Source organism: Motacilla alba, chromosome 3, assembly GCF_015832195.1.
Source record: "Motacilla alba alba isolate MOTALB_02 chromosome 3, Motacilla_alba_V1.0_pri, whole genome shotgun sequence".
Classification (NCBI taxonomy): Eukaryota; Metazoa; Chordata; class Aves; order Passeriformes; family Motacillidae; genus Motacilla; species Motacilla alba.
The window spans coordinates 45,226,597-45,244,046 of NC_052018.1; the positions used below are offsets into that span (position 1 = coordinate 45,226,597).

The 17,450-nt window shown below is 43.1% G+C and overlaps 1 protein-coding gene and 1 long non-coding RNA gene across 6 annotated transcripts; one reads left to right on the top strand and one right to left on the bottom strand.

Moving 5' to 3' along the window:
- Positions 1 to 2,893: 2,893 nt before the first annotated feature.
- On the bottom strand, positions 2,894 to 4,794 carry LOC119699178. Its single transcript, XR_005256359.1, has 2 exons — positions 4,656 to 4,794; positions 2,894 to 3,481 (listed from the first exon to the last, which is right to left on the bottom strand). It is a non-coding gene; the product is annotated as an uncharacterized LOC119699178 (long non-coding RNA).
- Positions 2,978 to 16,736, top strand: LOC119699177. Of its 5 annotated transcripts, none has more exons than XM_038132295.1 (5): positions 3,354 to 3,544; positions 3,617 to 3,665; positions 4,296 to 4,468; positions 4,633 to 4,963; positions 14,036 to 16,736. In XM_038132295.1, the coding sequence occupies exons 1-5, from the start codon at positions 3,390 to 3,392 to the stop codon at positions 14,168 to 14,170; spliced, it is 843 nt and encodes a 280-aa protein (XP_037988223.1). In that variant the 5' UTR covers positions 3,354 to 3,389; the 3' UTR covers positions 14,171 to 16,736. The 5 variants fall into 5 exon arrangements, 3 of the variants coding, with proteins under 3 accessions (XP_037988223.1, XP_037988222.1, XP_037988221.1); XM_038132294.1 differs by lacking the exon at positions 14,036 to 16,736 and adding an exon at positions 5,124 to 7,217; XR_005256358.1 differs by lacking the exons at positions 3,617 to 3,665; positions 14,036 to 16,736 and adding an exon at positions 2,978 to 3,119 and having other exon boundaries at positions 3,342 to 3,544; positions 4,296 to 4,395; positions 4,633 to 7,202.
- The last annotated feature ends 714 nt before the right edge of the window (positions 16,737 to 17,450 follow it).

The following is a 17,450-nucleotide window of genomic DNA, read 5'->3' on the forward strand; positions in this document are numbered from 1 at the left end:
TACTGTGGTAAGCTGCATTAAAATGGACATTACATTCTCTTTCTCAGAAATACCATATGTAAAAATTGCTGGAAGTCTAGCAAATTAATGCATGTATTTCAGTTTGGGAAAAAAAACCATTTTGCTCTAGTAAACAGAAGATAATTGTAGACATTATATTTCTCCCTTTCGGGGCTGCGACACAGTATTTCTGAAGGAAGAGAGATAACTTTAAAAACCAGAAAATTATATTAAAAGAGAGAGCAACTAATACAAACTAAGAATAAGTCCAATACTGATTTTTTAAAAAATCTGCCTTTTAAAGTAATCTTACTCCTGGGCCTTCTCACTCGTATTGTACTTTGCTAAATATGATAATTGACCTATCTAAAAACCCAAAATCAGTATTACACTACTGCCTACCTCCTCCATTTTCACTACATAAAACTAATACTAAACCTGTATTATAAACTTGCAAAATACTGTAAAAGTGGTCAGTAAATGTTGCTCAAATATCTGAGGTTCACTGATCACCATTTCATGCTTGCTTTCCAATGGCATCGGTACCCTTTATAATCTACATAATTCAGACGCCTGTGGTAAAATCTTTGTGCTTCATAGATAAAACCATCTTCTAGGTAAAGTCACTGCTCCACAGTAATATATTAGTGATGTATTTTCCTGATGTATTTTAGGCCAAAAATAGCATTCTTCTATTTACTTCCTTGTGTCCACTTTGGCTACCGAATCAAACTGTCACCGGTCCCGTAACATTTCCCTGTATTTTCAAACCACAGTTTAAACTTAAACCACTTAGTCTCCTTTGATGGGAACTTCATATCAGACAGAAATTACTCCTTAGCACATTTGATGAATCCAGCTTAAAATAAAACACCAGAACTGCATGAACATCTGTGACAAATGACTTGTCTCAGTCATCCTGCTCTTTCTTATTTAATCTCCCACTGGAGTACAATTTCATAGGTACACTATTTTACAGTGCAGATTTCCTCCCACCAACCTACTGCTTGCAAAAGGAATTAAAAAAAAATATTTTCCATGTGTCATACCAACATCTGAACAAATTATAGTTAAACCTTTCAAAATAATTACAAGTATGAAAATGGAAATAAACAAATAAGCTAGTGCCTCAAATTTACAAAAGCAACAAAAAGGTACAGAAATGTAGAAATGCAATAAAGGATTGTTAAACTAATTGATCTGCTAATGGAATACGAAACAAACCCTCCTTTCCTGGTGACACATCGCTGAGTTACTACCTGCATATCATACAAGTAAAAAGGAAGGGAAAATATTTTTAAGTATAGTCAGTATGATGAATTTAGAGATATTCCTATTTCAGTCTCTTTAAAACCAAGGCCATCTTAAAAGACAGAGTACTCGACAAGATCTACATGATATTGGAAAACCCCGACAGGTTTTTCCTGATTTTTTGCCGCCAATGATCTCTGTGTTTTACAGAAGGAAAAAAAAAATTCCACAAATCAGGCAGCATTCTTAATTCTCTGAAGTGCTTGCTGTTAATTTTATACCTTTACAGAATGACTAGTAAAGTTCCACTTTCCAAGTAAAGAAATACAGAACGTCGTATCATAGCTTTAAAAAATGATACTTTCTGTTCTACATAGATATCTCATCAATTTCACTGGAATGCTGCTTATACTGCATAACACAGATTTTACTTTAAATAATAGTACTTAATGCCTATATGGTTTTTTTGTTACCTAACAGCTTTGCTAGATTGGTCATGGATTTTTTGCTGTGCTATATATTTTTTCAGTACTTAGTTATATGCCTGCATTCTCCAACAGACGTTCAAATTACTGCATTCTGATCTATTCCACTGTTTTGACACTGAAGTGCATTAAGATACTCATAATGTGCTTATAGAGGCAACTAAACAAAAACACAGGTTACTTTCTGATGTTCTGGAACGAACGGGACTTTATTCTAACAAGGGAAAACCCGTTTGTTTGTAATAACTTAGTTTGTAGCTGAGAAAGAGAGCAACACACCTGGAATCACCTCACTGAAAATTCCAGAAATGCAAGGAGCTTCACAAAAAGTCTGCAGTTACCTTGTTTTTTAAGTAACCATGCAGAGCTGACAGCTATTAGCAGTAGCAAGGACTTGCATAACGAGGACTTGAAGGAAGGCTTAGTACTATCCATGCTGGAGTGATTTAAAGAGAATGAAGGCACGTATTTCTTTATGATGCATTATGTAACAACAGAGAGGGCAATGTGAGGCATTCAGAAAACTACAGGACCCACACTTGATCTCATCCTTGTTATTTATCAGACAAATATTTAATAGTGCTTCTAGCAGAAGGCTTATGAAACACCAAGCATAGGAATGTTACCTGGTATAAATTAGTTTGAAATGTTTTAGGGGACATATTCTACGTTTTGTACGTCTTTATGAAAATGTAATAGGCCCTATAATTCATCTGCTTCAAACTTCTGCAGTACATGCAATCTCAGATAAAAATGTCAAAATCTGTGATAGCTGGACCTTCTGGTTCACATTAGTGTGAAGAGAAAACTGCTGTTGAGCTGACACATTGATAGATTACGAGTTCTGCTGAAGAATAGCTAAAAATGGTGATTCAATCTTGTCGCTACTATATAAGAAGAATAACAGAAGTGGTGATGATACTCATGATATCATGTCTTTTATCAAAACCCTAAAGGGTATTGGTGCATTGAACACATTCTCTTCCTGAGAGCTTCTAGTTCCAAAAAAATTCCTGTGTAAGTAAATGAAACTAAAATAGGCCTATTAAAAACCAGGATCACTTTGTGCCCTAAATTTATTTAAACATTGATATAAACAGCAGATTGTAAAAAGACTTATTTTTTCTGGCTGGGTGGGGGGGTACTTTCTCTCTCTGTTTTTTTTTTTTTTTTTTACAGTAGAGATGCTGGTCTTGTAATGACGAAATGGAGAGCTAGGAGGATTATGAAACACAAGGAACATGAAGGGCAAATCTGACTGAAAGAGAGGGAGAATATTACTCCGATTATTTAAAACTTCACTGGGTTTCTATACTAACTTCAATCAATACAGGTCCCCTGAAATCTATACGGTGATACAGATGCAACCAGGACACATGTAAGGTAATGAGGATCACCATCTTCTGTTAGGACAGTAAATAAAAGCACTTGTATAATCATCTGTTCTGAACAGCTCCCTAATCTTTAGATATGCAAAAGAGAACTTTTAAATGAGGCACCTTAAGTGCTTCTGCTATTCTACCCCTGGTCCTCTGTTATCTGAAACTTGCGTGGTCGTTAATGCTGAAGTGAAGTCAGGTTTAAACACTGATTTCTGTCCCTCAGTGCTTCATACTTCCCTGTGCTGCTGCAAATCACCATGGAAGGCTCAAGATGGAGGGAACGGGGCCTGGGTGGCTTGTGCCTTCCTCCCACAAAGATCACAAAATGCTCCCGGCGCTTACTTCCGACGCATCCAAGGAGTTCTGCAACAACAGAAGGAGAAACAAGGCTTCACAGTCCTCATCTTTCACTGACAGGAATAACAGGTAAGGAGAAGGGGGAAACATGGGGGAGGACGGGGGTAACGATTTCATTTTAGAGGCTCCCCTTTTCCAAAGGGAAAGAAACCTGGACACAAACTTCATCACATCACAGAGATGTAGACAGGTAGGCACCTCAGATTTCTGATAACTTGGTGGGTTTGTTTCAGGGAAAGATTAAGCATTCATTTGATTTTCAGTTTTACATTTACCGGGGCCTCTACAGCAAGAATTTGCAGCTTCTCCTGCAATAATTAATGTTTCATGTTGCATAGGAATTTCTGATTACATAAAAACCCCCTCTCCAACAAAACTGTAACTTGAGCTGTGTTCTTAATTTGATGATGAATGGGGAAGAAAAGCAGCAAGGCAGAAAGTTTATCACCCTACACTAAAAAGCAGAGAGAACCAGAAACCAAAATAAAATTTAAAAACCCAAAAAGGTCTCAGCCTCGTTCCGTGTTTTTCCTACAATTCTTACACATGCATTTGCCTTTTGAGTATGCAGGCCGACATCTTTAGGGTATTCAGGCAACGCATTTACACACTGTAGATATGGGAAAGAAATAAGTCAGAAATATTTGTAGAGTGTGAAGCAGTAAACAGTAACCAAGAAGAAATGTTTTACGTAATGCTATCACGGCTTGACAGCAAAGTAGATTTATACCATGTTCTTTCAAGCTATTAAGCTTGGTAACAAGTGAAATGGGTTACATTTCTGAGTTTGGAACGCAATTGATTTATGTTTGTTCCACAGTGCTACGCAGCTCTTAAACGTACGAGCTCCTGCGGAGGAAAGTCTGCTTTTAGGACAGGCCCCGCAGTGACAGGCTGCGGCATGGCAGGGAGAAGCCCAGGTAATTCTGGCGGGGCAGCGGCTGGCGATGCAGGACGCAGCAGGTACCCAGCCATCCAGCCAGCCCGCCTTACGTAAGGACTTCATTTTCGTTCGGCTACATCTCACCGCCGCGCCAGGCACGGGAGAGGAGGCTATTCCATCTCCCCGTGCAGCCCCATCCCCTGTGCCAGGCCCAATGACCGCATCCTCGCATGTTTTAATTTTTTAATTATTTTTTTTTCTCCTCTCCGAACAGCACATCTACACGGTGGCGTTTACCTATTCGCTCGCGCCGTGGCTGCCACGCAACCTATCTGGGCGGCCGGCTGGCACAGCCCGCGGTCACCGGAGCGATGCCGAAGAGGAAACTCCCGGTCCCTCTTCGGGCGAGGGGCGCGCTGCGGGCCGGCTCCGGGCGGGCAGCTCTCCCTCCTCGGCGGCGGCGGCGGCGGCGGCGGCTGTGCTCCGCTCTGCGGCCAGCGGCGGGCAGCGTCCATTGCAGCTCGGCGGGTCCGCGTCCGGACTCCGGGGGCTCCGGCAGCCAGCGGAGGCACCCGGACCGCGCTCCCCTAAACACCGCTGGCCAGGTGCGTTTATTTCTCATCCCGTCCTCTTCCCACAAATCCACCGTCTGCGGCCGCCGAGCCCCAGCAGCAGCCCGGCCAGCCCCCGAGTCACCACCGATCGCTCTCCCCTCTCGCTCCCGCTCTCTCTCTCTCTCTCCCTCTCTTTCCCTCTCGTTTCAAGCTCTCCCCGAGGAGGAAACAGCACGGCGGGGCCGCTCGTCCTGCATTTCACCGCCCGGGAGCCGCCGCCGGAGCGCTTAAAACAAAGCGGAGAACAGCCACTTTCCACACTGTCCCCTTCCTTCCCCGCGCCGAGTAACGCGGCTGGCTAGGGGAGCTCGCCTAGCAGGGATGAAAACCAAGGGGGGGGGGGCGAAGGCAGGAGAACCCACCCACCCAGCCAGCCCGGAGCCCCCCGGCTGCTCCCCGTTCCCGGCGCATCCCGGCGCACCTGACAGCCCGCCGCGCGCGCTGTATTTCCCTCCCTTAGCGACAGGGGAGGCGCGCGCCGGCCGCGGCCTCGCCATTGGCGGAGCGCAGCGGCGCGGCGCGGCCATTGGCTGCGGCGGCGGCCAATGGGGCGCGCTGTATCCGGGAGGCAGCGGCTGCGGAGCTATTTAAATCCTGCCCGGTGATGTCAGCGCGGGGGGAGCGGCGGGGAGGGCGCGCGGGAGCGGCCGGCGGGGGCCGCGCCTGTCAGGCCGCGTTAGGAGCAGCGCGGCCGCCGCCCCCTCCGCGGGGAGCGGCGCGGCAGGGGCCCGGCGCACCTGCACGGCCGGCCCCGCCTCACGGGACCTGCCAGCGCCCCGCTCCCGTCCTGGCTGACTCGCTCCTGGAGGGTGCGGGTTAATCCCGGGGTGCTGGGTGCGCTCTTTGGTTGCGCCGGTGTCGCGCTAAGCCCTCGCTCGCGGAGATGGCAGAAGGGCAACTCTGGGCGCTGAAAACACTTCTGCCAGTTGTGCGGGGGGAGGGACCATCACTGTACTTTATTCGCACCCAGTGCCTCTCTGTGGCCTCGGTGACACTGAGCCCCTCAATTCGGGAAGGACACTGAGGGGCAGGAATGAGTCCGGAGAAGGGCAGTGAAGCTGGTGGAGGGTCTGCAGCATCGGTCCTGTGAGGAGCGGCTGAGGGAGCTGGGGGTGTCTAGCCTGTAGGAAAGGAGGCTCGGGGAGGCCTTATTGCTCTCTACAACCACCTGAAAGGAGAGTGTAGCCAGGTGGGGTCGGTCTCTTCTCCCGGGCAACCAGTGGCAAGACAAGAGGACACAGGGGAGGTTCAGACAACATGATTCATTTCTTCACAGAAATGGTAATTAGCCATTGAAATGGACAGCCAAGGGACGGGGTGGAATCACTGCCCCTGGGATTGTGATGGAAACTTACCCATGATGTGAGCAAAATGCAGGCATCTTACTTTACGCAAAGGTGTGTCACCCATGATGGAACACACAGCTGCAAGATTTTCTCAGTTTGCAGATGGATCTGTGCTATGACCATAGTTTTTTGGCCCATATAACTACAGACATTTTGGCTGCCCAAAAATGTATGTTAAGCTACGTGGCTGCAGAAGGACTTATGGTGAGGTGACATGTGGAAGTGGTTCCCTAAAAGCAATTCTGTGGTATGGTTAAAATAAACACAGAGGAGGTCACTGAGCTGAATATTGTTGATGCCTAAGAGTTGTCATGAGGAAATTAGGACCAAATGCCATGAGGAAGGAGGCTGTCACTGAAAGCGTGTTTGTTTCTTTGCAGTGGCAGGGTATAGCAACAGAGGTAGGGGACAGCAGAAGAAGGCTTATCATGGAGGTGGCTTCTGTGAGGTTCGGCATGGCATATCATAACTTGGGGTCCTCAAGATGAATCTGATATTCTTTTAAGGACATTCTTCCTCTGAGAGTCAGATGGAAGAATGCAAGAGCCTCTTTCAGGAACTGACTCCATGTGCCTTTTCAGTCCCATTGGCATTTCCTGGTTTTCCCTATTCGGGAGGCTGCTTGGAATAAAGATTAACTCACTCCACTCAGTGTGTTGTTTATGTATTGTATTTGTCCATCAATGCCACCATACTCCAGATTTTCTGTGAGTTACCAACAAGGTTCAGGAATAATATTTTTTGTTGTTTTGACTGCACTTTTCCCCCCTGGTTCCCAGCTCTGTTACTTCCAGGGTGACTTGGGGAAGTGTAAGCTTCCTCTATAATATCAAATTAGCATTAGCAAGAGATGAAAAGCTGGGCAGAGGTGTTCATGGTGGCCTTGCTCCTGACACATGCACCTTGCTCAAATGCTTAGAACTAGTGATGAGATCTGACCCGAGAAGAAATTTTTCTCTAACATGGTCTGTTGCATTTGAGGTAAAAAAAAAAAAAAAAGGGGGTAAAGAGGAAGCATTCACCCAACTCAGCAAGATGGAATGTGGTTAATTTTGTAAAAGAAACTTGGGTATTTTGGGGACAAGAACTTTTGGACAGAGCCCTCACCCAAGAGCAATATAAAAAAAAATCTGTTGGCAGGGGGGTGGAGTGAAAGAGGTTAATATGTGTAAGTGGAAGACAAATGGATATTTCTGGACTTCACAGCTATGGCATAAACTTACAGGGGTGGAAAGGAATGTGAAGAGTTCATCTCATCTATCCCATGATTTTACTACCATAAAGCAGGCTCCAATCTCCCCATCTCTTTCCTGGTAAATACTCAAATTATGCAAATATCTTTAGGGATAAAAATTGATATCCTCCCCATGCATCTTTTTGAGTGCTCTGCTTTCCTTAGCTTAGGACAGTCTAGTTCTCTTTTTATGACCCTGAGAGACTGCAGTCCCTGACTCTTCCTCACTTAGTTCCACACATCTGCTTAAGAAAGGTCTAGAGAAAAAGGCCAGTAGTTATGTCAACATTTCCTCATGGTTTTATTTCTTTTCTTCCTATACAAGCATGGTGAATTAACAGAATTAATGGCAGGGGAAATTTGCAGCCCTGGGAAAGGAGCACACACTGCAGGGGAAGATAGATGGATGGTGATGAAGTGATGACATCAGCTCTAGAGAGAAAGGTAGGGACAGCTGGATGCAGCCCCGCTGAAAAAAAGAAAAAAAAACCCCAAAACCTCCAACCTGCAAATTTTAGCATGCTTAAGGAGATGGGTGCTGAATGATGAGCAGTAAAATGCTACCATAAATGATACTCACCGGTCATTACAGTGTGTAGCAATGCCTCAGCTTCAGAGTTTTGAAGGGTGTACAAAGATCACTGCTAGAGCCAGGTAAACAGAGACATGGAGAAATGAGGAGGCATGTGAGTAGCTGAAGCTCAGATGAGGCAGAACTCATCTGGAAATCCTTTCCCAGTCTTGACACTGCTTCTTTCTGGCCAATCTTTAGAAATCATTCCTGCTCCAGACTAGTGATACATAATGTTGTCGTTTTTCCTGTTAAGAACACATTTTGCAGAAGGGTCTATAACACGGTGTAGGATTCAGCTGAATTCAGGCTACAAGATGGGGTCACTGCAGTCCTCTGCTTTAAAACATCACCGATAAAAATCTTATTTTTAATGTTCTGGTCAGGACTAGTGAAGCTTTTCAATTTTTAAATGTGTTTTGTGTGGAAAATCCCTCTGTTAAATAATTAGCAAGTGCCCTGAGCATTACTGCATATTTTATATTTCATCTGCCTGGAAGAAATGGACAGTTCTGTTGCTATAGATTAACTGCAATTTATTTTGTAATACTCTGGCTGCTGGAATAGAGACTTCTTATTTCTTCATATTTCTTTTGCATCCTATTACTCAAGGAATGGGGCTGGACAGAAAAAGGGTTTAGCCGTACCTCTTCTTCTATTCCCAGTCCCAGTGGACATTTGAGTTTACCAAAAAAATCTGCACAAGCAGTAAATGTGAAAAACAGAGACTGAGTGGTTCAGCAGTACAAAGAATTGCAGTGCTGGATCTTATTTTCTTGGCAAGCATTGGCTAGGATGGCTTGTTTATTTTACCTTTTACATAGCCTTATTCCACATTTTAGTGTAAATTTTCCTCAGGCAGAAAGAAAAATCATTGCTGTTGCATGAATTAGTCTTAGGTATCACTGGACACTAATTGTGTTTAAAAGGAAGAATTCAGTATAAAAAGCTGTTCAGATTTAACCTTTTCCTCTCAGAAGAGGTGTTACAAATGATTTTTTTAATGGGATGAAGACTAAGATCACCTTTTAAGTAATTTTGATGATCAGATCTGTGTTCCTGAGGCTCTTTGAATGGGAGGTTGTGTCAGAAGTGTGGCCCTGGCTTTGCTGTGGGCATTTCTGTACATCTCACTGCTGTTAGGCTACACCAGCAGACCCTGGTGTGACAGAGTGGTAACTTGAAGGAACCTGTGGGTTTCGGGCTCTAAATCCCCCTGGCTAGCTTGGGATTTAGGCCCGCACGGATCCTACATGGACGAAGTAAAGGACGAGAAGCGCTCTTTCTCCACGTGGTTCTGATGTCCTGTTTATTAGCTGGAAAGGGACATCTGCATCGGAGACCGTCCAGCTGAAAAAAGAGGAAGAGCTCCAAACCCAAGGGACATTTATACCCGCGGAATGGGAGGCGGGGACGGAAGGCCGCAGCCAAGGGGACACCAGTGAGGAGGGGCAAAGGGAGGGGCTACAGGGGACAGATCACCTTAGCAACAAACCATCTGAGGGGAAGGGGAATCATTCATGTCTAAATACCTATATAGTGCATCGCAACAGTAACTGTCACATCTGTTTTCCTGGAAAGTTGTTTCGTCCTGTCTTCAAGACAAACTTTGAGTTCTGAGATAGTTTTATATCCCTAACACTGCAATGGGCAGCACCATTCCTGAAGGAAAAAATGCTTCAAATTTCATGTGTGTTGGACCTAACAGCCCTCCTGTCCATCTGTGGGAGCCTTTAGTCTGCCAGAAGATGCAGGTGTGGGTTCCTCAGCCTGAAGGAATTGCTATGGATTACAGAAACAGACAAACGATTAACCAAATGCGCCTACAACACACAAAAGTTCTCTAAGAGTATAAGCTAACTTCCTAGTCTCCTCCCCTAGTGTGGCCCCAATAGCTCAAGCTTCTAAGCAGACCTGTGCTTAACCTCACAGGCACTGCTTAGGTTTGGTTTGGAAGCTGTGTTATACAGAAAGTGGTCACACCTGTGCGTGCTGTCTCTGCACATCCTGGGGCTCAGTCATGTGTGTTGCCCACATCAGTTTCTTGCACGGTGTCGCCTGGTCAGCACTTGCAGCAAGCTTCCTGGGAAACCTTTAGAAAAGTGTCTTCCAGCTTGCTGGAACACACAGGATGCTGCTGACCATCATGGAGTATAAAGGGGATGTTTGCAGTGGTCTGTAAAGGACCAGGTTCCTAGTCAGGCCAATGAGGATTGCAGGAAAGAATCAAGGGCTTGGATAAAACTAATTCTCCATTCTGGCAATCAGACTGGGGAAATGAGTGTTTCCTTGCAGTCCTGCTGCAGCTTGCGCATTCTCTTCTATCTCCAAAACACTGCCGAGACTGATGCCAATGAAAATAACAGGCAGAAACATTTTTAACATTTATGCTGCTCATTTGCAATTCAACTATGGTGAACTCCTGTGTGCTGAAAAGCAGGGAGCAGAATAGAATGGACCAATATGTTTATGAAGACTGCAGAAGTTATTTACCAGCTCTGAGATTTAGAGGATTGTTTTAATGATATTGATCAGCATTTCCAAAATGCTGTTGAACTGTAGCTTTCCTGTTGTGATAAAGCTGAATGACTACAATCTTGATGCTTTGTTAGTAGGTTGGCTCCACATATCAAAAGGCATGGGACACCAAAGAAGCCTGTAAGAATGTGTTCAAAATAGCATAAGGGGGAATTCTTTGCAGTATTTCATTGTCCCTAGTTCCTAAAGAAGTGAAAAATTTTACTTTATTCTTTCACAAAACTTACCTCTATGTGTACAACAAAGTCTGTTTTAAAGTATTGGCTTGTTTGAGCAACTGCTTTTAGATTTGGGATGAAGTATAATATGATGTGATATCATGTCAGTGGGCAGTACTAATCTCTGTATAATTTTCCATAAAGGGTATGTACTTGAGAGAAATGTCTTTTTACAATCCCTTGAAGAGATGAAGGGGGAAGCTTGTCAGCTGATTTGCCCAGTGTGTGGATTATTTTTGTTTTTAAGAGTTAGCTGTCACATTTCACTGTGGTCTTTCTTCTCCTCACAATCCTGAAAAACAGATTATTCAATCACTAGCATAAAATTTTAAGTCCAGAGATGACTCCTACAGTAAATACCAGTGTGACATTTAATATAAATTCTTGCATAAAAATATCTGCAATAAATCTTAGATCCTATAGGTATGCATATGTATGTATTGATACCAGAGGATGATGTAGTTGGGGGTTGAGCACCATGTTCCAAAAAAGCAAAGCCATGTAAACTACTCATCACCTCTTCATCATCTGAGCATATGCAGACACCTACCATTTTTGTGACACTGTTTTAATCCTATGTGGAATGTCTTCATGAAGGCAGCTGCATTTTTAGCATACATGGAAGATTACTGAGCTCAGCACAGAGCTATTTCCAGTCAAGAATGCAAAACAGCAGAGATGGTTATTGTCCACTTCTTTCCTAATGGACATATATTTAGAGGATGGAGTACTTGGTAAAGAAATCAGACTTTCAGCACCATCAGACAACAATTCCCACTTATTACATGACAGATTTCACCTTAGTGGTATGAGTGGAATCATGGCACATCCTCTTCCATGGTTTTCAGAGTTGATTTATAGTCTCTACCATGGTTGCACGGGACCGTTTTCCTTTCTATAACCACTTAAAATGCCATTCTCCTCTAGTTTCTGTGGAAGTTGAGGTTTGTAGTAAGGAAAGGGATAATTTTAACACAAGAACTGAAATTGTGTCTGACTCTTGAGTAGATAGAGAAGAATATCTCTAGTGCTATTTCCATAGATACAAAATAGAGATCTATTCTCTGGTACCAACTTCTCTTGCATTCTTTAAATAACTGATTTGTTAGGAGTTTTAAAGCACACAGCACTTTTCAATTCATTCAATTCAGCATGAGGGAGAAGTGTGTATCAAATTTAAGGACCCAAATGGAATCATCAACCACTCAGAAGGCAAGAAATCATTTACAGCTTCTTTTCCTGGGCAATACAGAACACTGAGAAGCTACTGGGTTAACTTGTCCCACCCAACACAGAGCAGAAGCCGCTGCAGTGAATCCAGCATTACTGAACTATGAGCAGTGTCCATGTGTTTGATTGGTGTGTTGTTTTGGTTTTGTTTTTCCACAGGAATCATAACTCATTTGCACAAACAATTCCTTGTCCATAATGAATACACATACCAGGATTTATAACAGATAAATTAAATGAGATGCGCTCAGGAGACAGCAAAGCATGCAGTAGTAGAAAGGGAAAGAAGTACCCTTTTCATTCTGCCTGATAAGAATGATCACTCAGAGCAGGTTATAATTTTAATTTCTAAGTTATCCAAATACCCACATCAAAAAAGGAAAACAAAGAGAAAACAGGTCATTATGAGCACATCGGTATCACAAGTGCTTTGGCATCCTGTGTTGCATTCAATATCTGATTGTACAGCATACAGCACCAAAGCACACAGCATTTATAAAGATGTCATTAAAAAATGTGACAGTCTAGGCTGCAGGAGACAGAAAGAAAAAACCTATTTCCACTTAATCATTTGTCTGAATCTTACATGACTTTTTCCGGGCCAAGAAAAACAACGACTGTTAAACAAGTGGCAAGTGAGCTGCTGCTCAAAGAAAGGGGTGCAACTCTATATGGTATCATTAAAAAATGAGAGCCAAGAAGTTGTGATCTGCTGCAGACACAACTGAGGGTTGTGAGTTACTCTTCAAATTAATTTAGGTAAATCAAATTTATCAGTAAATCAGCTATGATAAGATGCTGGAGAGGGATAAACAGGTTATAGGCGTGGGTGGGAATAATAAGCAAAGCAAAACAAGTGCTTGGTTGGGTATGTGGAGAAGTGTGTTGCTGGACCATCCTGTGAGATGCTTCATCTACCTGAAGTATCGTATATAAACTTGTGTCACATGCTGTTGATCAGGCACTATTCAAATGCTGAAAAGTCTGAGCTGGGGCAGTCTCTGTCTTTGTGTGATTGCCAAAAAAACCCAGCGTGGAACACTTGGTAGCCTCTTAACCTCTAGTTTCTGCTTGTAATGACTACATGGTGCTTCATGGCAATTTTGAGGTTATTTGAAGGAGAAAGGAGCCTGAATGGCATATGGCATTGGAATGGACCCAGCAACTGCTGAAAGATGCAAGAGGATTCACAGGGGAGAAGTGCAGAGGGCAATGGAGAGAAGCTGAAGTGAACAAGCATGGATTAAAAAAAATGAACAGAGGGGTACCATTATGGTATAGTGTAAGATGTTACCTAGGGCTGCTTGGACCTGTGGGAAGCTGAAGAGTGCTCTTTGTTTAGCATGGCAGACCTGCTTGTCTAATTATTTTATCTGCAGTATTTCTAGAATACAAGTAACGTGCAAGCTGTACTGCAATGTGGAGATAAGCAATAAAGACAATTCATTGGCTGGATCTGCAGATGCTGATGCCTAAGGTCCCTCATAATCTGGTATGTGCCCAGCAGGAGAGGAGGAAGTGTAGTAAAGAAGAGTCATAGTGCACTTGGTTCCGTGATTCAAACAGCTACAGCTGTCAAACAATAGTGCTTCTTGTTCTGGAGTTAGCTTGGGTTAAAACTCTTCAGGCCTACTTGCCTGGGGCAAGCCTCCAGGCTTCAATGCTGTTAGGAATTCGCAGCTTAAATCTCCTTGGCAGCAGTTGCCATTTTTTCAGCTTCTGTGGCAGCGGAGCAGGTTCCAGGGAGTGGTTAGGGAAATCTCAGAAGGTATTTGTGAGACACCTGGGAGATACCTGTAAGGACAGGGAGGAAATCTGTGAGAAGCCAGCAGGATGTCATGGGTCTGTGGTAAGCCTGTGATGAAGGGGAGGCTTTACTCAGTTTCTTTCCCTTCTCTGAATATGTTCTCATCTTTTCCTCCTCAGGGGTGGCTCCTCATGTTCCTGGGAGATTCGAGCTTTTTTCTCAAGCCCACAACTGTCTACTTCCCACCTTATAGCTGTCTTCCTCTGTCAAGTCAATTGTACCTCGAAAAAGCCATCTTCGTGGCTGTGCTGTAGCCTCTAATTATTCTCTGCAGAAAAGAAGAGGGTGCTGTCTAGCTCCTGTTACAGAGCAAAGAAGAGGCAAAAGTTGAGTGGGGATTATCTAGGCCAGAACAGTACAGGTTCTGTATCCCAAGGCACAGTCCCTTCCAGTCTTCAGCTGCCCCTGCTGGGCTGACCACACCCAAGTAGGACAGCTGATGTCAGAGGCTCACAGTTCAATCTTCATTATATTGCTATGTAGTTGTCAGGGATTAACTTTTGTTGGGTAAAGCATGATCAGGCACATCTTATTCAGAAAACATGACTGGTAGCACTAGCAGAACTGACCTAATATATAAAACACTTGCCCAGTGACTCAACCTACCCATCATCAAGCAACACTAGAATGAAGAATGAACCTACAACCAGTAAAAATCATCCAACCTGAATGGTGCTTTCCACCTCATGAAACTCATCTACCTCAACTTGAAGGGCAATAACAGAGCCCTGCCTTCAGGGACATCTGGGACCAAGCCGGTATAGCTGGAACCAGCACAATTAATGCTGCTCCTCCCATCAATTGACAATTGTTGGTCCTGTCAGCAAGGAGAGGGGAAGTAGAGATAGCCACTCTTCTGTAATTTTGTAGTGTCCTTTGCATTGTTAATCACTCTTTCATAGAGGTAATGAAGAGTCACACTCCTTCCCACATATCCAATTATTGCACAATAATTAATGTGCAATTCAGCCCATCCTGACCTAAACCACAAGATGCTGAAGTCTCTTGAGTCAGTTTAAGACTGTCTTGTCGGTTTCTAAACCAGGATCAATTAATGGTAGGTATTTTCTGTACGCTCTATGCAAATTCCTGTCCCAGTTCCTGCCCTTTGCCTTTGAGGTCTGTTTTCCAGTGCAGTGGTGGTCAGGCAGTGGTGGCCATTGGATACATCAGGACCATAGCTCGGTGGAAAGAGCGCAGATGGACACACTAGCCTCTTTTGTCTCTACACCTTTGTGTGTAAGTAGGGGTTATGTTTATATAACTTTGTATCTAGTTTAAATGTGCAACATCCACTTGCTAACTGAATGTGCAGAGATGGAATAAAACATTTTCCTATTCATTCTAGATCTGTTTTCTAGCCCAACTAAAATCTTGTCCAGTTGACGTATCTACCTCATGGATAATGTCCACTGTCTCCCAGCATAAATGAACCATAGCTGTATGTGTTTCCTGCTAGTTAAACTGACTTAAATGACTAATCATCTCTTAATTAGTGTATTGCCTTTGGTCTTCTCAGGGTCCTCATAACCATGCAGAGTGTAAAACTGGATAATTTTCCCACTACGTAATCCCTAAAATAGTTCAGTCTTCTTGAGCAATAGAAAGTTACCTGGACTTTATTAATGAAAGTTGAGTTTCAGTGTTTGGAGAAGCTCTTTGTTCTCTTTCCTGGTTTTCAAGGAAGCTGATTCCTATCTTTGCTCAGAATGCTTCCATAGTGGCTTGTCTATTTGAGTTTCAACTCATGCTTGAAAATGCTTTCTTCCTCACTAGTCTTAAAGTCTGAATAGTCCTTTACAAACAGGTAATGTAGAACATTTAAAATATTATCCTTCCTGTCACTCTCCAAAGCTATCTGTCATGATAGGTCTATCATGGCTGGAATTTAGTTGCAGACATTCCAGGATTTACACTCATCAAATGTCTTAGGTTGCAAATGCAAGGTGTGGCCAGGGGTGTGTATTCTATTGCCATCTGTCAGAACCAGGTGGGGTGGTTTTCTTTATCTCTTCCACAACCCATCCTCCCTCCGGAGAGATATCTTCTGTAGTGGGTCATTAAGTCCCACTTATCAGTCAAGCCACTGCATGACTGATAAAATTACATCATCCCATTGTGAGATGCTCTGCCCAGGGGGAGGAGCCAAGCATTCCTACCTGGATATAATCAGAGATTTGGAATACCTTTTGGAATTTCCTTTCCAAAAATCCAGTGGAAAAGGATTCCCAGAGGAGCAGACTTTTTTTCTACTGGATTCCCAGAGGAAGACCAGGCCCATCTACACCAGCACTGGACCTTCAGAGGAAAACTACACCCTTCTACAGAATCACTGCTTCAACAGAACCACATCTATCACTTCAGGAGGATTGCAGCCACCATTTAATCAGACTGCTACCAACACCCTGACCAAAAAGGCATCAAGTCATATTCTGTCAGTGTTGTTTTGTATTTTTGCATTTTTGTTTTCACTTTTCCTAATACAAAACTGTTATTCCTAGTCCCATATCTTTGCCTGAGAGCCCCTTAATTTCAAAATTATAATAATTCAGAGGAAGGGGATTTACTATTTCAAGAGAGGCTTCTGCCTTCCTTGGCAGACACCTGTTTTTTCAAACCAAGACATCATAGTAGTTTCATAAATACTATCTTAGTAACTTCATAAATACTTCATAAATACTATCTCTTTCTACCTTTGCATCTACCTCTCCTTTTCCTAATAATTAAATTGCAAAATCTTTGTAACTGAGAAGTTGTCATGTTGCTCTCTATTTAGAGAGATCTCCATTGCAATTATCATTCATGACTGGAATTCTTAGGCGGCAGTGAAATAAATTTTGTTAAAAAAATACCATGTGTTTTAAGGGAGTATTTTAGGATAGTTGAGTGGAATATTCCTGAAAATACAAAATGTCAGTGATTCAGGATTCTATCCATAAAATGGTTTCTCTATCACTCCAACTGCCATGAAGTTCTTTAACCTTGTTTGTAAAGCCAATATTAAACACTTTTAGTGTTTATCTGGACTCTCACCACAAGACCATAAACTGGATCAACCTTCACTATGGGAATGCAGTGATATTAGGACAGAGTAGTTTCAAAAGCTCAGCAACTGTGTATTCTTTTAGATACTTAAAGTAATAGATTTTCTAAGCTGTATAATCTCACCAGATCCTTAAAGGACACCATCTGTCTGTACCACCACAAAAGTCCAAGTATGCCCTCCCCCTCCCAAAAAATGCAAGATGTTTTTTAATCATAACTGTTGAATGTATTTTCACAATTCAATAAATTTAACAATGTTTTTGAAGATGAAAGAGCACCAACAAAACTGAGAGAGCAGATTGTGGGATCTTCCTCCCTAGACCTGATGGGAATGTGGAATTTGAACAATGCTTGTCCTCCTTTGTTCCCCCAGCTCAGGAACACCGTTCTTCCTGTACTATGGACAAAAATCATAATACAGATTTCTCGATGTGCTGTGGGAATAACAGGGCAGGAAACAAAAGTTAAATATTTACAACTGACCGAGTC